The 27,469-nt window shown below is 40.1% G+C and overlaps 2 protein-coding genes across 6 annotated transcripts; one reads left to right on the top strand and one right to left on the bottom strand.

The window, feature by feature from the left end:
* On the top strand, window positions 1-11,653 carry LOC136446560 (uncharacterized). Of its 4 annotated transcripts, none has more exons than XM_066444990.1 (7): window positions 3-370; window positions 1,007-1,102; window positions 2,263-2,318; window positions 3,143-3,199; window positions 9,889-10,003; window positions 10,963-11,135; window positions 11,281-11,653. In XM_066444990.1, exons 1-7 carry the CDS (start codon window positions 322-324, stop codon window positions 11,341-11,343), a joined length of 609 nt encoding a protein of 202 aa, XP_066301087.1. In that variant the 5' UTR covers window positions 3-321; the 3' UTR covers window positions 11,344-11,653. The 4 variants fall into 4 exon arrangements, with proteins under 4 accessions (XP_066301091.1, XP_066301087.1, XP_066301090.1 ...); XM_066444993.1 differs by having other exon boundaries at window positions 5-350; XM_066444992.1 differs by lacking the exon at window positions 3-370 and adding an exon at window positions 494-700.
* Window positions 11,654-27,469, bottom strand: LOC136446559 (cytochrome c oxidase assembly protein COX11, mitochondrial-like). Of its 2 annotated transcripts, XM_066444988.1 has the most exons (6): window positions 27,343-27,469; window positions 20,485-20,889; window positions 19,563-19,712; window positions 17,884-18,009; window positions 15,050-15,091; window positions 11,654-13,266 (listed from the first exon to the last, which is right to left on the bottom strand). In XM_066444988.1, the coding sequence occupies exons 2-6, from the start codon at window positions 20,836-20,838 to the stop codon at window positions 13,126-13,128; spliced, it is 813 nt and encodes a 270-aa protein (XP_066301085.1). In that variant the 5' UTR covers window positions 20,839-20,889; window positions 27,343-27,469; the 3' UTR covers window positions 11,654-13,125. The 2 variants fall into 2 exon arrangements, with proteins under 2 accessions (XP_066301085.1, XP_066301086.1); XM_066444989.1 differs by lacking the exons at window positions 20,485-20,889; window positions 27,343-27,469 and adding an exon at window positions 20,320-20,381.

Genomic DNA, 27,469 nt, shown 5'->3' with positions numbered 1-27,469 from the left:
GACGTGTGCACACAACCAAACTAGATGTGTGTTGCTCTTAGTGGAGGTCTGGTTGGAGACGCCGTCTTCGAAAAAACTGCGCAGAACAGATGCGCATCCAAGCCGTCTGAGGCCATTACCTTTCCACTGAGACCAGGACAAGAACCGTGAACGGCATCTCCGCTCAAAACCAGCAGTCTTGCCGATTAAAGATTGATATTGTAGTCGCGCAATCATCTGTGGTGCTCAGAGATAGTAACATTGATAATCAACGTTCTTGAGATAATATTTGCGAGGTCTATTAAACTTTGTCCACAACTAAACTAACTAATTACATTTTCGATGACGACTCCGCGCTTCTGTGTCCTTTGGTACGTGCCTAATGTTATAGGTAAGTTGACAATTAGCTAACCTTGAGGATACCTTAATTAATAAGCCCATTCACGGTTCCGACTACGCATGTGCAGTGTCAAAGGTGAAGGCCCCTGGCTTGTAAACAGTCCTCGTCTCGTCTAGATTTGCATAACAATGCCCAGACGGGTTTTGTTTACGTCTCAGGGGCCTTTACCTTTGACACTGCACATGCGTAGTCGGAACCGGGCTTTATATTAGCTGTTGTTGTTTGTTTAACCTCCACGAAATGACCAAAAGAAGGGAACGTTTGAAATTTATGCCCCAGGCGGTCCCTGGAGAATCTTCACCAACAACCTTGGCTTTGAGAGTGAATTCATTGAATTCTTTCATCAATTTTTTTTTTCAAATCATATTTTTAACTAGAGGTTCACGACCTTATACCTTCGCCAAATGATGTTTAACCTTTTCGAATGACCTGTTATAAAATATAAGTTGACCAAAGTATAAGATGGTTATATCACCTTTTCTGTATATCTTCATGTTGTTAATTAAATACTGCTGGTGGTTCTTTTAGACACAACGTACCTATAAACACTGTCCACCATAACTCCTGCTACAACAAAAATACGTTGTGAAATTGTCCAGGTTTGATTTGTACTTTACTTTTTGACAGGTTACATCAGACTTGCTCTGCTATTGGCTGCTTGGCTGACCTTTGACATGCCACTGCTGTTTATTCCATTGTACACATTGTCTATCCTCCTGGACGGTGAGTTGTGTTTGATCAGTGTATGACCAGGGCCAAGTTTTGAACCCTTTGAAAGAAATATTATTAGTTTGTCTGTTAGATATAATGACTGGTTTGCATTTCTGCACCTGTGTACTATGAAGCACAAACATGTCTTACAAGTTACAGTGTACATTAATGTAGAATGACATCCAGGCTGAATGACATCTGTAGCGAAGGGGTGCAGTTTTCTCCAATTAGTGTAACTAAGTGAGGTAGACGCGGATCTTATAGGCAATATGCCTCTTATCCGAACACTATGTTATGTTTAACTTAGTTTCAAACCTCAAATCACCATCAGGGATAATTGAGACAATGATGATAATGATAACCTTTATTGTACATTCAAAGGTTTGGCATCTGCTACTTTCTGAACATTCTATCATTCAAGTCATTTGGAAAAAAGTAGAAAATCTGCATTGTTGAATTATAGAGGAAATCCATCAATCAGATAATTGTTACAGCTTTTTGGAGTTTATTGAGTTGGCCCTGTAAAAAACGTTAGACTGGTCAGTTAGTGGAAGTTGATCCCCACTGTTACACTTATTCCACTGCTTTGTATCAAGAAGCAACTAAGTATAACACTTACTTACTTACATATGTGGGTCTTTATTGCTCATACTCACTTTTGCAGAAAGCACACGTACACCTCATCATGTACACATGACTGGAACTACATTTTTGTAGTTCTGATGTCTGCTACCCCTTACTAGGGCCACAATTTAATTTGTTGGTTCCCTGACAATTATAATGTACCGGTAAAATTCTAGCGAGCCGACATCCTTCAAATGGGGCTGGGAGCAAAATTTGCTTCTCACTCTTTTTTACTCCCTGAAACTGTGTGTACCAAGGTACAGATCTCTGCTCAGACTGTGTTCTTATGTTGATAATTTCCAGTCAAGCACCATTTCTTAAAATCCAAGAACCTTGGAATTGAATTGGTGTGGCTTAGTTGTACATATTGTCTATTATCAGGTCAACAAGAAAAGAAAGAAAGTATTGTTGGCCTGTAAAACATCTCTTATTCAAGTCTAACAATGATTATCATTTTTATGGGTAATGTGGAAGCCAAAATAGTGTTTTTGCCTTCCTATTTCTGTGTGTTGATGTTATGTAACAGCTGCTCTATCTGCTACCTTCAGGTGTCGATGGCTGGGCAGCCAGAAAACTGCAGCAAGTATCAGCATTTGGGGCCTGGGTATGTACAGTAACATTTGGGGCCTGGGTATGTACATTAACAGTTGGGGCCTGGGTATGTACAGTAACATTTGGGGCCTGGGTATGTACATTAACATTTGGGGCCTGGGTATGTACATTATCAGTTGGGGCCTGGGTATGTACATTATCAGTTGGGGCCTGGGTATGTACATTAACAGTTGGGGCCTGGGTATGTACAGTAACATTTGGGGCCTGGGTATGTACATTAACATTTGGGGCCTGGGTATGTACATTAACATTTGGGGCCTGGGTATGTACAGTAACATTTGGGGCCTGGGTATGTACATTAACATTTGGGGCCTGGGTATGTACATTAACATTTGGGGCCTGGGTATGTACAGTAAGAGGCTAGGGCCTTGGGTCAGTCACTCACAGTTAGTGGAAAGACTAATGACGTTTTGACCCTTCAGGAAATATTTTCTAGTTTTGACTCTGAAAGTGTCCCGTTGTTCCCCACACCAGTTATTGCTGTCACTCGGTACCTGGCCTGTCCTCTGCGCTCTACGTGGTACACTGATTATGCTGTTAGCTGGCAAATTAACGTAATCACCCAGAACCTAGCCTTGTCATGCCCAAATTCCTTGGCTGCAGCCTCTCTGATATTCCTCGTGGGTAGTCTGTCCCTTGTGTACTCATATGGTATGTTCAGGTGCACTCATTAGTCTGATCTAATCAGTGCGCAGTGGGAATAGGCCACACATGTCAAGGCTCATCATGATTAGATTGTGACTGTTAGTAAAATGCTATAAAGGTACTCTGATTAAAATTACATTTTAATCTGGACCAACCTCCTTAAATCTGCAGCTGGATGTTGCTGTGGACTGCATAGGAAGATCTCTGCTCTGGTGTTGCCTTTATAAGGTAAGTACTATTACATTAGGTGTACCTGTTAGATATTAGGTACCAGTTCACTCTTTCTGTATTGAGTGATGACCTGCATGTTGTAGAAATATACAATTTGTAGAGTTTGATTTTTTGTGGCTTTCTGTACTCGACATTGTTAAGAACCTTACTAGTAAGTTATTGAGTCGGAACCTTGTTTAAATGGAAAAGACTTGACTGAAATAATGTATAATTGAGAATACTGGTGGCTAAATCATGTGTACGCTCCAACTTGTTACGAGTATGAAACATGTATGTGTGTATGTAATGCAAGGAACCGTGAATTCGACACACCTTTGATTTAATACTATCTTCTGCCAATCAAAGTTTGAAATCCTGTAGGAACAGCACCACCTATCAGTGCCCTAAACAGGGTACAGTAAAAATTGGAAAAAAAAAAACTACCGTCGCCATGGCAATAACTTTTTTTCATTGCCTATCTTGTTTCTGAGCTTCCTTGGTTCAAATTATTTCTACTTCGTCCACATAATTACTGCAAAACTGAGGTCTCAGGCCCAAAATTTAGGTAGCCCACTGCACAACCTGCAGTAAGAAATAAGTTGCGTCAACCAAAATATCATTGCGCTGCACAACTGGTGTTTTGCACGCTGCAAAAGGTAATTTCGTAACGTCATGAACATTCAAATTATCACGTTACATACATGACTGTACAGTACCTACAATGTATTTTGGATTGACCAAAAGAGGAATAGACGAGATATCCGTCTATCCGTCAGTAACAGCACACAACTCTGTTTTTGTCCTTGATCGAAGCAAAGTGAGACTTATTTGGAGGCCTTGCAAACACATCTTCAGAAACCATGCATCATTTTGAATACCCAGAATGCTATGGGTAAACCAGGTGAGAAATAGCAGACCTGAGGATATCATATCATATCCCTCCGGCTTTCTACTTCTTTTTTTAATCGGTCACCAATGTTGGTGAGATTTAAAAAAAAAAAAAAAAGTAGAAAGCCTGACAAAAATCCGCCGGACCCACTCCTCTGCTTGGAGAGTTGTCTCTCCCCTGGCCGTGAGTCACCCTCCCAACATTTGGGGGAGGGGGACACATGGCCAGCATGTGAAGTTGAAAGTGCAATGGTTGCTGACCCAAAAATAAGATGTTTTAGAATGGTAATGAAGGTCCAAGAATTCTTCATACATTGGAAAACTTGTGTTATTTGGGTAGAGAAGGTGATCAACTGATATAATTTTTGCAAGTGAGGTCAATATTTGCAAAGCCATGTGGGCTAAAAAAACTAGAACATTAACAGAGACCACTGTCGCCACGGCAACGTCTTTTTACCTTGCCAATCTTGTTGATAATGTGATTTAGTGGTGTGTTTGGTGTGTATGCCCAAAAGTGTTGAATTCATGGTTCCTGCTTTTATCAATAGGTAAACTTTGATCGTAAAATAAGAGAAAGCCTGGTGGCTGTTATGGTGTTTTGATTTCTAACAAACATTAGCACATACATACATGCATGTATGATGTCACTATGAAAGTATGATTTCATACAAAAATGATGATGTCTGTCCATTGCATTCGATGAAGACTTCATCAGTGAATGGCTTTTCAGTCCGATCCTCCCTCGAAAGCACCGGTCGCAGGCGCCACTTGAGACCAGGTGGTGGCTGTGTAGTCGGGTTGCCTTAATTACCAGTATGACTGTATGTGCCACCTGCCTGCTGATAACCTGGGTGATGTGGCACGCTCAGCAGACCTGTCTGAGCTACTTGAGTTGTTGGAACATGACGTCAGTCTTCTTGGTGCTGACAATTTTTTTATTTTATTCGTATATGTTTATGGAGTATAAGGCAGAAAGCGATTGCTTATATGAAGCCTTCTACTCAACACATACAACAAAGAGACATAATGACATGCATAAATACAAAATGGATAAAAGAAAATTAACAATAGACAGTACAAGTTGGTATCTATCGCTGAATAAATCTTCCAGTACAGTGGATGTAAGTATGAACTATGTCGAATATATTACAGTTTTGTAAGTATGAGAGTGAAGTGGAACCGCGTAACAGAATAGAACATAGTGAGCTGTCGTTAAGTTGTTGAATGTCAGTTATGTTGGATAGAGATGATAACATGGTACTTCTTTGGGTGGTATAAAGTTTGCAGTGGAGGAGATAATGTTCAGTTGTTTCACTATAATGGCCACATTTACATGTAGGGCAATCTATACAATGGTGTAGAAATAGGTGGTGGTTTAACTGACTGAAATTTAAACGAAGCCTTGTAAGATGAACTGCATGTCTTTGGCCGTGAGAGAAGTGAGGGTGTTTGATCGGTCTATTGAAATGTGAGTCCAGTTCCTTTTTATAAACGTTGATCGTAAGCGATGCTTGGACATTAGAGGGCAGTTCATTCCACAAGTGAATAGTTGAGGGCAAGAAAGATCTTTTACACTTTTCAGTTTTACAAACAATGGAGGTGAAATTCTGGTTGGCACGGAGATTGTATGGGACAATGTCACAAACACGTGGTGGGATGAGGTCTTGAAGGTATTGTGGTACGAAACCATTCAATATTTTCCAAAAGTGAATCAGCTTATGTTTTTGTCTTCTAATAGCCAATGTGTCCCAACCAACCTCGGCTAACAGAGACTCGTGTTTAGTGCCTCTCATGGCTCCAGTACAAACCCGTGCCGCAGATATTTGAACAGATTCAAGTAAATCTGAGTCTTTGCCGAGGAGGCTGCACCATACAACGTCTGCATATTCGATTAATGGCCGAATCATACTTAAATACAAGGTTTCCAGAGTTCCCCGGGGAACAAAATGTTGTATCCTTTTCAAAAGGTTTATACGTTTCATTGCCTTGGATGTTAATTCGGATACATGGTATGACCAAGACAAATCACGTTTTAAATGTAGTCCCAAGTGCTTATGACAATCAGCTTCCTTCAGTTCAACTCCCTTGAACACTAACGGTGGGTGATGGACCTTGATCTTTTTCATAGAAAATGTCATTAGTACGGTTTTGAGGGGGTTAAAAGTTACCAACCACTGGTCTGACCAGTCACCCACCAATTTAAGATCGTGGTTCAATCTGTTTGCTGAGACAAGACGATCCAAAACTATTTCCATCAGCGACGTGTCGTCAGCAAAAAGATTGGCTTCAGTTAGCAGATTGTCCACCAGATCATTAATAAAAACTAGAAAAAGAAGTGGCCCTAGGAGTGACCCCTGTGGGACACCTGCATCAATAGGTAACCAGCTGGAACATGACCCATTGATGACGACACGCTGCTTTCGATTCGTAAGGTACGACTCAATCCATTCCAGAAGTGATCCGGATACTCCCAGTTGACGCAACTTGAAAATAAGCCCAGCATGCCATACTTTATCAAAAGCTTTGGATATATCCAAGAAGACGGCACGGACTTCTAGACCTTGGTCTACTGCTTTGTGTAGGTTGTGAACAAGGTGCGTCAATGAATTAACAGTTGAATCACCGGGAGTGAAACCAGAATTTCGATCGGTAAGCAGGTTGTTGCCATGTAAATAGGTAGATAATGGAACATAAACTATACGTTCAAACACTTTAGAGACAGCGCATAAAAGTGAAATAGGCCTGTAGTTTTCCTTCGCCTGCTTATCGCCTTTGTTATACACAGGGACGACATTAGAAAGTTTCCAAATAGACGGGAAACAGGCGTATTTCAATGAAACATTAAACAAGTGTGACAGTGGTTCGGATACTGAAAGCGCAATACTCTTCAACAGTTTATTACTCAGGCCATCAGGACCAGTAGCCTTATTAATGTTAAGGTCTGATATTACTTTGTACACATCTGCGGGACAACAAGTAATTGAGTTGATAGATAAGTCTGTTCTGAGTACAAAGTTGGGAAAAGAGGCGCCTTCGGTATTAAGGTTTGTTTGAGCTGCAAAGTAGCTATTAAGAATATCGGCTTTAGCCTTGTCTTCCGATATAACAGTGCCATTTTCAAGTAGAGAAGGTAAAACACGATCGGTCTTACCAAGGAAGATTTCCTTGGAGACGGACCACCATTTTTTGGGGTTCAGAGTTGGATTGGCAAGGTCGAGACAAAGGTTATCCCGATGATTTCTCTTTGCTTGTCTAATCAAATCTGTACACTGATTGCGGACTTGTTTATAGGCACAAAACAAACTTGGGTTTTTAGTTCTTTTGTGTTTTCTGTACAGTCGCCTCTTTTTCCTAAGCAAGCACCTAATCTCACATATCATCCAGGGCTTGTCTCTAGGACGAATGGTGACTACTTTACTAGGAATGACCAGCTTTATGACATTAGTGAGAGTTGCCATGAAAGCCTCGGCTGAGGCGTTCACGTCTGGAATGTGTTCCGATATCACGGAATTCCAATCTACATCAAAAATCTTCGAGTTAAGTTCTTCATAGTCAACATTCGTAAAGTCAAAAACAGTTCGTTTATAGGCTTTGGCTCTGGGGATCTTGACAGACATTATACCATAAGTAAGAGAATGGTCGCAGTTAGCCAGGGGAGGGTAAGTACCATGGTCCACGAAAAGACCAGGTGAGTCAGTGATAATGAGATCAAGCACCGATGATGACGTATTGGTACTGCGAGTAGGTTCTGATATCAACTGAGTAAAGTTGTTATCAGACACGAAACTGCTTATTATACCAGCTGCATTATCTGAGCTGCCATTAAAATCACCGAGTAAGACAATTACACTTTGCTCAGAAGGTCCACTGGCCATAACGGTATCTACAGACCGTTGCAGGTGGTCTATGAATGCTGAGCGTTCCTTCACATTCTGGCCAGGTGGTCTGTAGCATGCGCAGATATAAACATCCCAATTTCTTATTCTGACCTCGCACCAGATTGATTCGGAACCGAGTGTTTCCAAATCAGACCTTCTTTTACATGACAAATTAATTGATACATAAAGCGCAACCCCACCCCCATGCCTATTGCGGTCCCGTCGTAACGGGGATCGATATGATGACAATGTAATATCTGAGTCAGGGATGGATTCATCACACCAAGTTTCTGTTAGCGCAATTACGTCGAATCCCACATCTAGGGCAACAGACTCTAGTTCATGGAGTTTCACAAAGTCATTTGCAGGAAGACTCCTTACGTTTGCGTGGCAGACAGATAGAGATTTCATGTTATTAGAGTTTGGGGTAGGTCAGTAATGAATGAGTAATGCTAGCGCTCCTCTGTCTGCCACGCACCTGTGAGGAGGAATTCCTCGGTAATTGGTATGGTAATGATGATACCAACTCTGCTGTGTGGAACAATAACAAACAACTTTAACACAGAACATACAAAATTAAACGTGATAACAATACAGTGAAATGAGTAGTGTAGATGATAAGTGTGACATTAAGATTGTAAATGCCAGACGTTATCTGTCCATAAGTGCTAGGTCCATAGGTACGTTACTTGGAGACCCGATAGATATCAAGGTCGACAGATGCAAACAGAAGTCGCCGTTCATCTTTCAGAGTCTTGATGAATATCTTGCCGTCGTAGGACCAGGCTTGGTTGAGTAAGTTCAGCTTGACGAGTGATCGGGCGTCCTTCAGGAGTGACATGTTGGCTTTCGTCAGGTTGTCGTTGACAAAAATCCCGCTCTCCCTCAGTACAGCCCTGCCGCTGGTGGTCGCCTTGGCACGCATGATGGTTGCCTTAGACCGGTACGAGCAAAACTTGGCGATAATCGGTCGAGGTTTTCCATCTCCTCGGGGTTTCCCTAGACGGTGAGATCGATCGATGTCGTTGATGGTCAACTGTGGGTCGCACTTGAGCTTGTCATTTGCAACGGACAAGACTGCGTTATCTGTGCTCCGCTCACCAGGTGACTCAGGTATTCCAGAAATGATGACGCAGTTCCTTCTGGAGTACTGCTCGAGGTTATTTACCTTGGCCTGGAGCGTGTTGTGTTCATCCTTGAGGTTGTTGTACTGTGTAGTCAGGTCCTTGAACTCTTCCCGTTGCTGATGTAGCTCCTCGTGGTACTTCGCAAGCTCAGCCTGGATGGACGCGACGACGGCCTCGCGCACAGCTGACACGATCGTAGGTACTATGGCGGCTAGCACCCCTCCTTGCTGGAAAGCGTTGACGATAGTATCCTCGATGGTAGCCTTAATTCGGGTATCAATGATGCCTGGAATCACTTCTTCCTTCTCCCTTGATGTAAGGCCCATGTTGAGGTAACGAGTTAGTGGCAAACGGGAAGCGGAAAACAAAGAAATAGCACTTAGGGGACAGCACTGCTCAAACCTGCCTGCAGACGGCAGCCATCTTGGATATCTTTTTGAGTGTGCTGACAATGAGTCTGGAGTTATCATAAGATCCAGGGAACCTGACAGTTCACCATTTTCTGTTCATTTGTGGCATTGAGAGTGAAGTAAAGGGACTATCTGTTTCAGTTGACAACTGGCACCATACACTTTCTGAAAGTCTGATGATGACCATTATCATAAATCATGGTTACAATTTATAAAGTTGACCATAATCTAACTGCAGGTGTTTACCTTTGCTAAGATGCTAAGGGTATTGACGTTACAGACTGACAGGGAGTTAGCAGTTGTCATGCAGTGTGTAATGTTTCTTTGTTTAGAACAGAATACTTGCTAAATTGAAAGAGACCTTCATTGTAAGATTATCTACTGTTTTGTTTTGTTCATCTTAGTGGGGATTCTTTATTGCTTGTTTGGAGTGGCTTGTGTTTGTCTGCACACACAACATGGGGCCAGTCTGGCGGTCTATCGAGGCCCCCTGGTGGGTGGAAGGCGTTATGGCGAAAGGTATGTGGCATGCTGGACAGGCCTGAATGTTTATACCATTAGGTATACCGTTTGTTCTTTCAATGACAATGAAATTTTGTATCATCTACCTTTTTACATAGATGTTCTTCTTTCAATTAAGTCTTAAAGTGTTTATGACACCAAAATACAGCATCTTCTTATCATCTGTAATAGAAATAGTATCATTCAATGAATATAAACATTCAAAACAAATACACACCCTTCTGATGTTATTTAACACTGAACCATAAGAAACCATACTGCTAGCTTTTGATTTTTTTCTGATCTTCCCACCAGGTAATTACATTAATCAGTGACTTTATTCTTCCGATGACGTCACAAAAACACGGCAGCCAGTTCGGAACCTTACACCATCGCTTGTTAAAAACATCATTTGATGAGCAAACAGTGCTCAATTATAGGGATTACATTCAATTAAAAGATATCATAATATTTAGCTTGTTTACTTCTCAAAAGAACGTTCTTTCCGAGCCGCAGTGCAAAGTTCCGAACCGGCTGCCATGCTCAATGTGACGTCATCGGAAGAGTAAAGTCACTGATTAATGTAATTACCTGGTGGGAAGAATCAGAAGCTGGAGGTATGATGTTTTGACGTTCAATAACGTCTGAAGGGTGTGTATTTTGTGCAAATGTCTATGTTATCAAACAATATTATCATGGTTTATGTAATTTCCGGAATTTTTTATTTTGATATCATTGGTGTCTTATACACTTTAATGTCACCTGTCCTGGTTTGAATCAAGGACATTATGAAGAAGAGGACTTCTCAGTCCCCTTTCAGCAATGTTCCACTCGGATGTGAAAAAAAGCATAAGAGGAAGATGCTATTTACCTGATTTGCCTACATCCAGCACAACATGTGACCATCTCCATTGGTACATGTAGGTACATGATGTATATTGTACTATAGCTTGGCGATGACTTTGTTCTTATTACAGGTTTCAAGACTCCTGTAGGGATGTTTGCTATAGCAGGACTCCATGTTTTGCCACTCTGGCTGTACGGCCATGAGACAGGTGTGCAGCTGTACACATGGCACCTGCCCCACACCATCCACTACACAGCTGTCCTCCTGCTGGCTGCAGGCAGAATGTTGTGCGTTCCAGTCGAGGTAAGGACCAGGGCTGTTTTCTGATAGCTTTGACCTGTTCTGTTCTGTAGAATCTATTTTGTTGAATTTCATGGTAAAAGTAAATATGGAAAACTACATGTATTATCATGTAAACTGAAGCTAAGATTGTCCGTCTTGTTTCCAGCTGTGGTTTGTGTGGAACCATGTTCAGTTCCTGATCAGTGAGAAGCCAGGCCCGACCACCTGACCAGAAGAATAACGAGAATTGTCAATAGATATTTTAAAGATTGGGGGTCTGGTATCCAGGCTAAGTCCTGGTCCACATACTTGTATTTTGTGTAATATAATAGAATGCCAGCCATCAGATTAAAGATTTCTATATGATTACTTACTCAGTTCGATCCTCATTGATGGTCATACATGCATGCAGAATGCTTTGAACAAGCTTCATAACAAATGATTGAGCAACTGTTGTGTATATTGTACTAGGGGAGTCAACCCAGCTGAGGGATTTTGTCACTATGAAGAAATATTTTGCATTCAATGATCAAACTCAATGACCTGGTTGAATTGTGTTATTAGTTGGCTGTAAGTTCTAACAAAGAACAAGAAAGGGATTACCTCATTAACCTAGTGTACATGTTTTGCCAACTCCAAGATACTTAATGGGTAGTGGAGGTGTACTTTTCACGCTGATCACTCAATCCTCGACTAAGCGGCATAAACAACATTTGATTGCCCGAACTGTGATGAGTCTCTGACTACTTTCAGTTCAGGTCATGTATAGCACATGTGTTCCTGGGGTGAACTTAGGGGTCAGCATCCCCGGACCCACCCCAGTAGTTTGTACGACTAATACTAAGCCTGGAAAGGATGGATCAAAACAGAAACCACCTAAGCAGGGACAACGACTACGTGAATCTGACTAGAGCATACTGGATGTTAACATCAGAGGTCGACGATCAAACTTAGGCGAGCTGTCTAACCCATGCCACAGACACCAGCCCACTATAGTAGTACATGCATAAAATACCAAGAAAAACAGGTTATTTTTGTACTTGCCGCACCAATTTAATATGTTGCTTCACGGATTTTTTCAGAAAAAAATTGGTGAAAAAAAATTGAAATAAATTTTTTTGAAAATAGTCTGGGGTGAAGATAAGGGTTTACATAACATAAAGAATAAGAGGATTATTCAAGTTTCAGCTTTGTATGGCTCATTTAATGCAAATGAAACCCTTTGATCTAGCACTATTATTTCAGTAACAAAATAACCTTTTGCCATGTAATATATGGATTGATATCGAGAAAAAGTTGTAATAAATGAAAAATCATAACTTATGATCAATGTGACCACACTTTTTAGGTATGTGCAGGCCTTTATAATCTATTTTGGTGGCTATTGTTACAACTGAACTGGGAGTTAAAATTTGTGAATGGGAATAGTGACCCAATTTTTTTTTTCAAAATGGGAAAAACAGGACAGGCTATTCCGAGAAGCAACAAATTAAATTGGTGTGGCCTTATCTGTCGTGAATCGGTCAGATTGTAATGGAACATCTGCATCTTCCGGGTTCTGGGAATGTCGGTTGAATGCGATGACATGGAAGGTTGTGAGTAAAATCCCCCCTATGACACCAGTTTGTATTAAATTGCTTAAGGACATGCTGGTCACCAACCACGCCTATCGGTAAGTAACTTCTGTAAGACATGATACAGCTACGTCAGCTAAAGGTACCAGTCAGATCCTACTGACAGATAACAGCTGCTGCCAGGTTCAATACAGTCATGCTTGGCAGGAAACACTCTAATATCATGACTTGTGCAACATTAAAGATGGAATCTCCTTCAAGGTTTGCTTCATTCTTTACTACAAGTTTGTAATCAAAGTCCTCTACAGTACAAATTTTCAAACCTAATGACTAGTGTAGTAATGTAATAACATTACAGTGAAACTGCTGGTTTCAAAGTCCGCCATGTGCTTCCATGTTGGTGCTCCATCATTAGTTCTGACATGTACAAGTCATAATTAGGAATATCCTGGCAATGGTAATCTGAGCCCATCCTTTGCCTCGAAAAAGGTGTAAGACAAAGTGATGGCGTCCACTTTGTACATGGCAGGGTCTTCTGCAAACTCTGGGTCGATGAAGAAGAAGACTGGCATGTCAACCTGTACACAAGGAAATAAAGCAGGGTCAGTGTGGCCAAATTTAACCACAAAGCTGAAACAAGACAGACACTAGAAAGGCAACATTTGCGAGAGCAAAATTAATACAGCATATTTTGCCTATCTCCCTCCCCATGCAAAAAGTGACTGTTCCAAAATCACCCCTGTGTAAAATATTCTACCCGAAACAACAGTGAACTATTGCAAAGTCATTATCTCCATGGAAAATGGAGATGTAGTTTTGAGCGTGTCTGTGTGTGTGTCAGTGTTTGTGTGTGTGTCCGGATGTTTGTAGTCAGCATAGCTGAAGAACGTCTGGATGGATTGTAATGATATTTGGTATGTGGGTAGGTGTTGGAAGAACAAAGGTCAAGGTCGACTTTGGGGCCCCTGGTATGTGACATCAGTACTGCAGTAAAACTTAATTTTTTTGCACCTTTTGACCTGAACATGCTATGGTCTTTATTTTTGGATGGCAGATAGCTTGTGATGTATGTTGTAGGTTAAGGTCCCCTAGCAGCTTGCTCTGGAACTGCATCAATTATCGTTTTTGTCAAAATCTTCCAAGGAGAATAACTGACCAAAGTAACGACAGATTTCCATGGTATTTAGTATGCAGGTAGCTTGGACAGAGATGTACATAATGAAGTGCAAATTATGCAAATTGTGACTTAATTTGCATGACTAATGAGGAGAATCTATATTTACAGTGCTTTCCATTCTAGGCATGTTGTGGCAGCTAACACCTGTTAGTTTCGAAACTAGGGCAAATATTCCCCAGGGGCCGACAGCTAGTGGTCAAACCACAAAAGGATGTACAACCAAACCTGTATACTTGTTTTTATTATGAGGATAGCTTAAGTGTTACGTAATATAATGAAATGGTAATAATGCAAATCAGAATCTAATTTGCATAATTAATGATGACATTTTATTAACCCAGTCCATTCAGTGGTATTTAAAGACAGTTCAAAAATGCAACATATGTAATTGAGAAATAAAGGGACATTGATCGAAATTCTCTAGCAGTGCCAAATTCGAATACATGTGTGGGCTTGTGCATTAATCCTCCTAATGTCACAAATAAATATAATCAGATGTAGAACAACTGTGGAATGAATTGAAGAGAGGCGGCTTTACTACTATTGAATGCTATCATATTTCTCCCACCTCTTTCACGACTGTAATTCACTGCTAATTGCAGTCGCAGAGCAAAGAAGAGGCAAAGCAAATTTCCATTTTGTTAACAGTTGTTGGTATTTGAAACGGTTAATGTTTTAGCACTGAACGGTCAATTCTATTTTGAACTATGGATGCTATATCCAAGTGAAATATGACTTTTTTGGCTTCCGAGGCAAAAGCACATTTAAATATTGTGAACCTGGTTCAAACCTGGGTAACCCGCACCAAAAGCATGATGTTCACCCGACACCATGGGACATCAGTGTTGACCTGGTGTGCTAGCTAATGTGTGAGCTCTATCAGTGTTCCGTTCAATACCGCACTGACCGTTTCGAATGTATTCAAATTAACAGCCAAATGTAATCAACAAATTTTCTGCAAAGTTCAAAAGTATACATGATATTTGTTACCAGTATGTACTGAGTTAGTTGGTCCTGTATTACAGAATTGGTCTTATACTCAACAAGCATAAAGCTTTGCCAATACTAGACTAGGAGCGCAACCTCACACACAAGAGGCTGGACCAGTTTTCCAACCTTTGCTCAGAGTCACTGGACCAGACCATGTTTTCTGCCATACAGACTGGACCACTCGATCCACTTACCTCCTCATTTGGCTCCAACCTCTGTTCTTCAAAACAGAAACACTGCAAGGTAAAGAGAAAAAACACTTTAAAATCCTTATGAAACATCTGGCATATTTCAGCATGTTCAAGTAGACAAAAGGTAATGTTACATGTATTGCTTGTAGCAACATGAAAACACATGCTATCAACAATAAATAATAATCATAATGATTAAGTAACTAGCAAGGCAAATAACAGCATTGCTAAATGCAAAATGTTCCCTCATCTGCTGTGCTGAATACACATCAAGGGCCTAGAAAATGGTGAACATAAGCGCTCATAACAAAATTAGTGTAGAACAATATCTGGAATATGCTGAAGTAAACATTGAGAATTCTGAAGAGATATTTCAGTAGTTGTGCAAACTTAAGATATTCTAAAAGACTGGTTGGGCTTTTCCTTGCCTTATTTTAGTGATTGTACCTGGTTTCTAACAGCCACCAACCATAAGCCTGCTAGAACTCTGTACCGCAAAGCAAGAGGAGGTTGAGATGCCTTTCAGAGGCCAGAGCAATCAACATACCCACCAGAGATATTCCCATGTTTGCAATGAGTAATTTACATATATAGATTTAGATATAATTATAAAGGCAACATTTGCATGAGCAAATACAACATGTATCCCCCATTTCCCTCCCCATGCAAAAAGCGATTGTTCTAAAATCAAACCTATGCAAAGTTTTTGAAAATGTCCCCCTCATACAAGAATGGATTCTTCCAGCGGTGTATGGACCAACATGTATCATGCAAATTTCAGAATGTATTAACAAATAGAATCTTGCTGAAGATGTACGTTTAGATTTTTTCTGCGGAAGAATTTCCGCAATCTCAGGGTCCAGATAATTTTGCATTACCCAGCAGTTCTTCGGAACCAACTCAGATTTTGCAAAAGTTTCACAAATTTCTTCTAAACGTACCGCAAATTTCTGATGCATATTTTGTGACCTGTACTGTAAGTAATGTAACACTGACACGTACCACCATTACAAAAGCGTTTCTAAAGATACACAACCATTTGTAGGGACATAAGCCTTTGCGAATATACACACACAGAGGAATATAGAGCAATACAATTATGTCGGAAAACAGCACCAGAAAAGTTTTGTTAATGAAGGCGTGGATTTTGAACCTTCTCAATTGCTCATAACTTCAGTAGGACACAACATTAACAGGGCGGGGAGCCGGGGCGCAGTAAAGTTGTGCCTGTCTGCACCTGGCAGATAGTGCTTCTAATTGAATTGACTATTTCAACCAATCAGGTCGAGTCTGATAAACCTGTGGATTTTTTTTCGATGCGCTCTCTCATTGGCTGACCGAATTATTCTACCTGGCCACATGGTCAACACCATATATGGTCATATGAGGAAAATAGCCAAGTATCTACCAAAAATACCCCCAAAATTATATTTTGAAGTGGTGTAACTATGCAGAAAGTGCGAATGGGGTTCTTTGAATATTTGTTCAATGTAACCCCATAGCAAATTTCAGGTCATTTGGATGTAATTCCAGAGTGCAGGAGGCCTAAATATGGCCAAAAATCCTCAATAAAATCATTTCAAAGGTATTTACAAAAAAAAGGAAAAACAACGTCTGGGGGTATGTGCCTATTCTCATTTGACCCAGGGACGACCGAGATGAATCGATTTGAAAATTTGACAGGAGAAGAAAGAAACATGACCAACAAGAGTTCCACGACCTCATATCTCCATGAACAATTCTATTTATGCAAATAACTTAAACATTTACATAATATATGCTTAATCATAAACACCTTTATCTTGCTTAAACATGTTGCAATATTGACAGTCCTATAATTTTACAATTAGATGAATTTGTTTTTTTTGGCTTTAAAAATGCAAATTAGGCTTCACAACACCTGCCCACATACCAAATATCATCGTAATCCATCAAGAGGTTCTTGAGTTATGCTGACTACAGTAGTCCGGAAACACAAACAGACAAACAGACAGACAAACAAACAGACACACAGACACACCCAAAACTATATCTCCATTTTTCATGGAGATAAATACAATATGTATCGCCCATAGCTATAGTATGGATGGGCAATATAAATATACTAGGCACACGATCAGGAAGTGCTTGTGTTTTACTAGCTGTCCACTGGATGCAGGAAGTCTGCACCTCCATGCCAATTGTCCAAGTTTGCACCTCCACGCCATTTCAATTACAATACTCCTGTTTTTTTGGCGGCAGAACCTGGCCTGTCAGACCCAAGCTGCGCACATGCACTAAGCTTCGTCAAACCATTAGGTGATGATTAGGTGACAATTACTGCTAAATATGCAACTACCATCCATGTCCGGAGGCAGACGCTGGCTGCACGAGAATTCACAGGGCGCCTTCACGTGTTGCAAAGAAAAGTGGTGCATATCCGACACTTTCGCTGACATGCCGGGCCCTGTACAGTAGAGGTGAGCAGGTTGGCACGACCCGGAAAGTCTCAGAAAACTTCAGCTTTTCGTACAGTGTCTGTTTTAGTCCATTCCTGTGCATCCTTAGCTTCCCTACACTCTTACCTCCACAACTCTTTAAGGGCTTTATGTAAGGCTACACTTCAGGTGGGGCTGCACCGTCTTTTGGAAGGAAAATGTAAATTGGGTTTCCGTGTTGGAGGAGGTGCCTGACATGCAACCCCTTCCAGTAAAATATATCCTGCTACTGAAACCGCCACTAGGCACTACAAGAGTCTAAACAAGCAAACAAACAAGCAAGTAAAATATGGCCTCAAAGCTAATGATTGTGACATGTCTCATATTCCTGTTAAGGTGAGTTTTGACAGATATTTGCACCTGAATTTTGTTGAAATATTGTCCAGCTTCAAACGGCACCACATTGTACGTGGAGATTCCAATGATGGGCTGATCTGTCGGGTTCCGCGCAGTGTAGAAGGCCAGGGCTGTCTCGCCTGGAACCAGCTGGGAGGGAGGAAAGACCTGGCTTTTTACTTCTACACAGGGTTTCTTCACATTCTGACATGGAAAAAGATGGAAACATTATAGTTTTGTGGTGGAATGTATATTACTGGAAGACTATATCCAGGTACAGACAAACCTGAGTAAAACTACTTTTCACACAATCCAGATCATATCCTGGAGCTACATATGTATATTCTCACCAATGCCAAATTATATCATGGCATGTGTAACCATGTTAATGATAGGAAGCAGTGGGCCTTTCCAGGTATACAGATGACCAATACAGCTGAATGTCAAGAGATGTCAAGAAAAGCAATGGGTAAAATACTATAAATCAAATTCACTCCACACAAAAAACCTGGAAACTTTATTTTAGTCCATCATTTCTATGTGAATACTTTACCATTGCAATGCGCTATATATAAATGGGAAAGCTTGTATATTGTTCCATGAATGACATCCCATTTGCTGTTTCGTATACTCATGGGTTGCTTAAAGTGCTTATGACACCAAAATACAACATTTTCTTACTATCTGTAATAGGAATAGTATCATTCAATGAATATAAACGTTTAAAACAAACACACCCTTCTGATGTTATTTAACATTGAGCCATAAGAAACCATACTTTCAGCTTTTGATTTTTCTCTGCTCTTCCCACCAGGTAATTTTATAAATCAGTGACTTTTCTCTCCCGATGACACAATGAACACGGCAGTCGGTTCGGAACCTTGCACCATGGCTTGCGAAAAATAATTTGATGAGCAAACAGTGCTCAATTATCATGATTACATTCCATTAAAAGACATTCATTATAATATTTAGTTTGTTTGCTTCTCAAAAGAACGTTCTTTCAGCGCTGCAGTGCAAAGTTCCAAACTGGCTGCCATGTCATGTCATCGGGCAGGGTGCGAAATACTTTTTTGAGCCAGGTTGCCCATGTTGCAACCTAGGGCAAATGCTAGGTTGCACATCCAAATTTCAGGTTGCTCCAGCAACATTCACTGATTTCTTCAAATTAAGCTTGTATGTAGCGTATAATACTACTAATATCTCAAAATATAAATCAAATAGTATTTTGTTCCCATTGACCTAATAAAATCTTGTTTAGCCGAGGGCAGTGTGTTTTAGTCTTTTTCAGCTCAAATTCCAGGATCTATGAAGGGTTTTGGATGGTTTAAAACGAAAAAGTGTTGATTTTTTTATTTCAATTGAAAATTTACCGAATTTTATGAGAGTGACACTGTGTTTTTGTGAGCTTCCAGGGCTCCGATTGAGATCTTTGGCTCAAAATATAAGGTTGCACACTGCGCTACCTGGGTTTGGAATTAACTTGCACCAACCGAAATCTTGTTGCACTGTGCAACGTGCAACCAGGTATTTCGCACCCTGTCGGGAGAGTAAAAGTCACTGATTAATGTAATTATAGTAATGGTTTTATTCATCAATTCACATTCACACATGTCGCAAACAATGGCAGCCCATTGAAAATGACCGAACAAATTTAACATTCCAAACTTTTTGTGCTGAGTGTCAGAGTGTACTATATGTACCTTAATAGCAGACTGTCGGGGTCGAAAGTTCCACCTCATACTGGCAGCCGTGTCGGCACTAAAGCGGATTTCCAGCTCCCGGTCTTCCACAGGTTTCATTTGTGCCACTGTCTCCGAGCCATGCTTGACTGTTCCTCCTAAACCAGTGGCCTACAAAACATAGTAAGAGATATATCCGGATCTGTATCTTTATAGCCATTAGAACTGCCCTTCAGTGTAACACACCAGTTTCGCAAGCCACGGTGTGGCAGCAGCTGGTTATATTAGTATAACACCTGTCACACCTAACCTTTGCACATCTAACTTGTTTAAGTGATTTTGAGGTACATAACATTATACATAATGAATATGCATACATTCAGTTACATGTAGATAAGCGAAGATTACACGTGACAGGTCATTTGGTATAATGAAACCAGCTGCTGCCGCGCCGCATGCCTACGAAGCTGGTGTATTATACCAGCCATGCAGATACAGATACAGATTCCACAGGAAATAGGTACGTAATCTCTGTGTATGTATCTCATTTATCAAAAGCATTTCAATGAGTTTTCATCTAGCAAAACAGCGGACAAATTGTTTAAATACAGTTACATATGGTCTGCCTTGAAACATAATTTCAGACTGTGAATTTCGTCACCTTTCTTTCAATTCTACAAACTTGTAATCAATTGCAAAATCAGCTGACCCCAAACCTTGATCTCTTTTCTCTATAATTTCATGATACTATGTCATCCCAAATAACTCGCATACTGACCTGACAGAACATCCTATAGAGTGGTACACAGGCATACTGACCTGACAGAACATCCTATAGAGTGGTACACAGGCATACTGACCTGACAGAACATCCTGTAGAGTGGTACACAGGCATACTGACCTGACAGAACATCCTATAGAGTTAGTACACAGGCATACTGACCTGACAGAACATCCTATAGAGTGGTACACAGGCATAAGCCAGTCCTGCTACCAGCACTCCAATCCCCCCGATGTACATCATCAAACTTTTGTTCTTCTGTCTCCAGTCATCCTGGATCCTCCCAGTTTTCAGCAGTCTGGTCTGAAGGTATGGCCTGGTAACTCCCAGCAGTTGATTTGTGTTGGACGCTACATCGGCTCTGTGGGAACTGTAGCAACCAAAAACTGTCCAGGAACTGGCCTTTAGTGCTGTTTGCCTAATAATGGTCATCATATTGTGTCCATTCCAAGTAGATTTTGTAAGTACTGGCTTTTTGATGCATAACAAAGCAATTCTCCCTTGACATCCTATCATCTTGTGAGAGGTTTTTCTCCTTGCCTGCCTCCAGGAAAGTTGTGGACTGTCCTGGATTGGGAAGAGACAAATACCCATAAACTCCTAGTCCTATACACTTCTTAAACATTTTAAGTTGCAAGCAGTTATTCCAGACGGACGCCCAAGTGGGGGTGCGAGCATTAGGCCATGTTGACTTGGTTATATGGATGACATCCTCTATCTGGGGACCCCCAAAAAAAGTTTGTCCAAAAAAAGTTGCCTTCATTATGAAATCTACATGGTCAGGAAGGATGAACAAAACTAAACACACAGTATGGTATTCCGAATGATAGATTCTTTATTCTGTTCTTTTTACATCATCATGATGGATTCTTTAATTTGACTTCGGAAATGACTTTCCATGACATTAGTATCTGTTTTCTGAAATATGTCTTTTTCAATTTACAGCATATATTTTCTGATTTTGCAGCTGCTTTGTACGATTTACAGTATGGCCAAAACCTTTTTTTTTGGAAAATGGACAAAAATTTCTGTATTCGCGGATGTCATCCATAAAATCATATCAACATGGCCTTAGACCTCTGAACAAAAAAAATCAAGAGTTGATCACAAACCAGTATGGGGGCTTGGGAGCTGACAGCACACCTTCGCATGGAGTTTGGAATGCTACCATAAGGTATAAAGCTACAATATTAGGCCACAGCAAGTAAGTTTTATGGATGACATCGTCTACAGCTTCCAAATCTAGCATTTAAAGGGGCGGAAAAAAACAAGGAGGGCATACAAAAAAAGACACAAGATGCAGTGCTTATAGTGTATTTTCAAACTTGAATACAGGTACCATAAAGCATGTATGGCTGGAAAAACAATTAGCTTCTGATCCAAAGAATCCAACTTTACAGCAACAGGTGCACAACACAAAGGCTGAGTTTGAAGCCTTTGCCCTTCAGGAGGCACATGGTGCACAAATCTGCTCAAAAGTTAAATGGATTGAGGAAGGAGAAAAAAACACAGCCTACTTTCTTCAACTTGAGAAGGCACGTGCCACACACAATGTAATTACAAGTCTCAGAGCACCTGATGGTTCCATATTGAATAACAAATCAAGACATCTTATTGGAACAACAAGTTGATTACTACAGAAAATTGTACAGTAAAAACGACGAGTTCGACAAAGAAAGCTTTGATGACTTTATTACCGATATATATATATATATATAGTATACACTTCCCTACGTTGTCTGAGTAAAATGCAAAGTAAATCGTGTGAAGGGTTGTTAAACATGGCGGAATGTGCAACTGCTCTACATAAATGATAAAGTGACTAATTGCAGTCCCAGCCTAGATGGGAACGGGTTTTCTGCGCGTGAAAAATTTGCGTGTGAAAATTTGCGCGTGAAGAATTTGCGCGTGAAGAAATAAATTTCTTTAAAATTAATGTGTCAGAAAATGTGCAGTATAATTTTCGTAGACAGGAAAATGTGATCCCATGATACAATTTTTCATCTGACACCTGAATTTATGGTTTGAAAACTTTTGATTTTTTAGTCCCTTGGGAATAGGGCCCTTGGGAATAGTTAAACTTTTGGGGGCTTGAAACCTAAATATTTTAAAATCACTTAAATCACTTAAATCTTTAAGAAATACATAGTCAACTTACTTATATAAGGTTTTGTATTGTAAAATGTAACTATTTGAAGCTTTTCTCCATTCTATTAGCCTAATTTCATCTTTTCTCAAGCAGATTCTTTCACGCGCAAATTTCAAACTTTTTTTGCGCGTGAAAACTTAACATTTGAAAATCACTCAAAAATCACTTGAAGATTAAAAGAACAACATTTTGAACTGTAGAATGCAACATTAAGATACTTAATTCCATTGTGGGTCATCTTATTTCAAGTTTTAAGCTTAAAACCTCCAAAAAGGTTTTAAATCCCTTGGGAGTCAGCTTAGATATTCCCAAGGGACCTAAAATTCAAACCTAAAATTCAGGAAACAGATGCAAAATCATATCATGGGGTAACATTTTTCTGACTAAGAGTTTTGTAGTGCACATTTTCTGACACATTTCTTGAACTTTATTTTTTCACGCGCAAGTTTTTGACACGCAAATTTCTCACGCGCACAAAACCCCAACCCGCCTAGATGGCCTCACGACTGATGTTTGATTTATAAAGTCTTTTGGAGCAGAATAAAATCTATGGTTTTGAACTCACTGAATGAGGGTTACACGAAGAACCAGCTTTCTTCCACTCAACGTAAAGGGGTTATATCCTTACTCTTTAAAGGAGGTGTACACCAAGAATCTCAATAACAACTAGAGTTCCACGACCTCATACCTTCGCCAAATGATTTTAACCTTTATGACTGACGTATTAGGAGTGTTTCTCATCAATAATAAATCATACCAGTTGATTGTATTAAAATATAACATGTCCAAAGTATGAGCTTAACAAATGATGAGCTCAACTAAGAAGGTTATGCTAATATTTATCATCAATTATGCAAATGAGGCCCTTATTAGCATAATTTGATTCGACGATGTTCACATTCACATAACTTCCCGGTGCCACAAAAAAAGTACGAAAATGTATGAAATTGCCATCATTTACAAGTGTGGAATTATAGAAGTTACTCATTAAGTATGCAAATTAGCATATTTCATATCACATTTGCATATTTCTATTTATCAACATTCCTCTCTTCCTCAGTTACAATTTGAATAGTCATATCATGGAACAAAGCGGATTTTTAAAGTTTCCTCATTCATTATGCAAATTATGGTCTGTTTTGCATAATTATCGTCCAATCATACTAAGCATCACACAAGCTATCTACATACCAAAAATCATGACCATCCATAAAGGCCATCTTGTTATAGTATTTTCTCATTAATTATGCAAATGAGGTCTTCATTTGCATAGTTCATATCAATTGATATTTCTCTCTTCCTCAGTTACATATGTCACATGTTTCAGAGTCCTATGATGGAATTTGGCGGATGTATAAACTTTCCTCATTAATTATGCAAATTAGATACTGATTTGCATAAAAAGTATCTAATCTTGTACATCATCACTCAAGCTATCTACTTACCAAAAATCATTACCATCTATCAAGCCCTTCTTGAGTTATTCCCTTTCAAAGTCAGACGCAAAACCTGCTCCTGCAGTTCCAAAAAAGCCGCTAGGGGGCCCAAACCCATACCACTTACTCTCTGTCCAAAGATCCATGTACCACTCAAAAATCAGTTCCATAGCATGTCCAGAACATGAGATATCAAAACAGGAAGTTCCGCTGCAGTACCATAAGAAGCCGCTAGGGGGCCCAAAATCTGATCGTTTTTAGGTCTCATCATAAGCTACCAACATACCAAATACCAAGACAATCCATCATGGCATTCTCGAGTTAAGCTGGTCCACTACACACAAACCCACCCACAAACGCTACCCTCTGCATAACCTTCTCAGCGAAGGTAAACACTGATTACAAAAAAGGTGCGAAGATATTAGTCTTATGGGAAAAATAATAACTTGCTCAAAAACCTTGTAGCTTCACAATTTTGGTGCACTTATTCCACCAGATAGCTTTTTAAAGGATGTTAATCTGATGTTTTACAGATTTATCTATTCAAATGGGAGGATTAAAAATGATAGATATAAGAATAATGGACAAATGCTGTTTACTACTATCGATAAAAAATTGTAGTGGTGAAACTCCTACTCCTACATGGAAGAAGACACAGGTGTATCATTTCATAAGTTTGGTCCTGATCTATGTATTTTGAAACATAACTGTTCTCCAGTCTAGGTGTCATCTAAAGATTCACTGGCACCCTTACCTTTCTATTACCGTAAATTGATACTTACGTGGTATGAAATGAAACCGGTCTAGGATATCAATGATATTGAGATAAATCAGGTAAATCGGCAATTGTTATGGAATAATGTTTGTATAAGTTACAATGGCAACATGCTGTACTTTGACAAATGGATTCGACAACACATTCTGTACGTCAATGATATTGTAGGTGATCAGGGTAACTTCATATCGTTTGATGATGTAAAAGCTATTGTTGGTAATAATGCACATGTATTGGTCTACAGTATAATGCTCTAATGAAACAGTGGAAAGTTTGTTTCTCGATTAGATAATGAAGAAGCTCCCAGTATCAAACTTTGCGGGAAAGATATGCGCTCACAAGACTTCTTCAAGAATTTCTGTATTATGCAATACCAATCCGTTCCAGTCTCACAAAATTTCTGAAAGAAACGATTTCCTTTGTACGATTTTTGCTCTATTTCTTGGGATGAACTATGGAAATCTGCCTTCTTGGCCACTAAAGAACCCAAACTTATTAGCATGCAATGGAAGATATTGCATAATACACATGTATATCCGACCAGAATATTGTTGCATAAGATGAGAATAGTAAAAAATAATAAGTGTATTTTCTGCGATATTATAGAATATATAGAGCACTTTTTCTTTGACTGTAAAATTGTTAAACCATTATGGGATTATGTGGAAAATTTGTTTAGTTATTATATATCCCTTACTGTCATCTTTGGATACAACCTAACATACATAATTATGTTTAAAAAGTTTGGGTACATGACAATGAACTGCTGCCAGTTGCTAAGTTATCCATTGTGAAATATAAGTTTGCAATGTCAGCTCCGAATTAACGTATCTAACGTTAGATCCGGACATCATCTTGAAAGTTTTCAAATCCGAATGTTCTCTTGGAAACTTGATATAAGCTACACATTGTACAACGTTCTGTGACATTTATTCAAGTGCAGTGACGAACACGGAATCAGAAAAAAAAGTCTGTGACCATACATGTACATTATATGGAGCTCCGGGATGTGGGAGGGGGCAGTGTCAAATTTATGGTTCCTAGCGTTTCATGACAACCGCCCCCTCCCCCATCCCGGTGCCACCCTCCCCCATCTTTGTTACAGGTTTGCGTAGCAAAACCTTTGTTGGATCCGTTGGCATGTGTGGTGGCTGCCATCTTGAATTGTGATGTCACAGGGTAGCCATACAATTTTTGGGAGGGCTGTTTTTTTGGGTCGCTACTGGTACTAGTAGCGTTCTCACTATTTTTAACAAATCGGTACACAACTATCACACATTCAACTCAAATAAAAAAAAACCTCAATACCAATTCATATTTACAGTAGAATCCGCTTAACTGCACCACCCATTTGTCAGCGTTTTTGGTGCAATTATCTGGCTGGTGCAATTATGCGAAATGCCCAGCTGGACCGCACCACCATGGGCGAGGGAGTGTATTGTTAGTCAGAAACATTAGCACAAAGAAAACAGACGAAATTATTCAGTTAACTTTATTTATCGACCCTCTGCTGAAAATAAAGAAATGACTACGAACCTCTTTTGATTTTGCATTCTTTCATTTTTCTATGCGATCTACCGCATTACAACACACGTAATCATAATGCTACAGGGGAGGCATTCTGAAACATCGTCTTGCCACCCATGGGATAACAGTTTCTGTGTTACATTACGTAGAGTGCAGTTGTCGATTCACATAAATCATGTACCGCCATGAAACTAGGAATTGAAACTAAAACTTGGTTACTGATTACGGGTGACCCGCCCGGGACCTCCCATATGATTCCTATCAACGTAACTGCCAATGGAGACCGCCTTGTTTTGTTACTCAAAACAATTTAAAACATATTGGCGATATTGCGCCTTTACACCGGCAGGCATCGGCTCATTTGTACCGCGTTTGCCGATTTTAGCGCACCTTTTCAGTTAACTTGTCGAGGATTTTTGAAAAAAATTGGTGCAGTTATCCGGCATTGGTGACCATGCGCGGTGCAGATATGCGGAGTCACTAACAATGCAGTGAATGGGAACCGGTTTTGGATATTGGGATTCGGTGCAATTAAATGGAAGGTGCGTTTATCCGAGGTGCAATTAAGTGGCTTCGTCTGTATAAAAAGACTCCGTAATCGCTAACTAACCAAGGAGGTTAAAATAAGGAGAACCTCCTTGAACTAAAAAAGCAAACCTGAAATATATGATGTTAAGCATCCTACCTGACTGTAGACTCTACTTTACTCTACTCTACTCTATATGTAACCAAGGACATTATAATTATATAATGTCCCTGATGTAACGTTAGCACAAATCCTTTTCTTGTCCTTGTTTGACATGTACGTCTATTATATAGCTAGACGTGGTCAATGGTGCTGGGTTACGCTTGGTTCAGTTATGAGTCGATTGTCTCTCTAGATATTTAACTCTTGGTGACTTGAGTTTGTGCTTGCGTGATGCTGGTCCCATCCCAGCGCCCCCTCCCCCATCCCGGCGCCCCCCTCCCCCCTCCCGGCGCCCCCCTCCCCCCTCCCGGCGCCCCCCTCCCGGCGCCCCCCTCCCCCCCTCCCGTCGCCCCAAATAATCGTAACGACTGGCAGACCCCCCTTCCCTAGTCAGCAATCTGTGAAACTACAGGTGTATAAGATTAAAGAGCTAAACATCACGTACCTTTCGCTTACAGAATCCACGCGTTCTGTTACCTCAGCTTGGACACAAACATGTTACGAAACCAGCTGCTTTGATAGAGGTCAAAGGTCGAAAAGGCTTAAATCAAGCAGATGGAGGGTCTGGTCTG

The sequence above is a fragment of the Branchiostoma lanceolatum genome, chromosome 12 (genome assembly GCF_035083965.1).
Source record: "Branchiostoma lanceolatum isolate klBraLanc5 chromosome 12, klBraLanc5.hap2, whole genome shotgun sequence".
NCBI classification, from domain to species: Eukaryota; Metazoa; Chordata; class Leptocardii; order Amphioxiformes; family Branchiostomatidae; genus Branchiostoma; species Branchiostoma lanceolatum.
The sequence above is the reverse complement of the archived record's forward strand: the minus strand, read 5'-3'. Positions and strand labels throughout refer to the sequence as shown.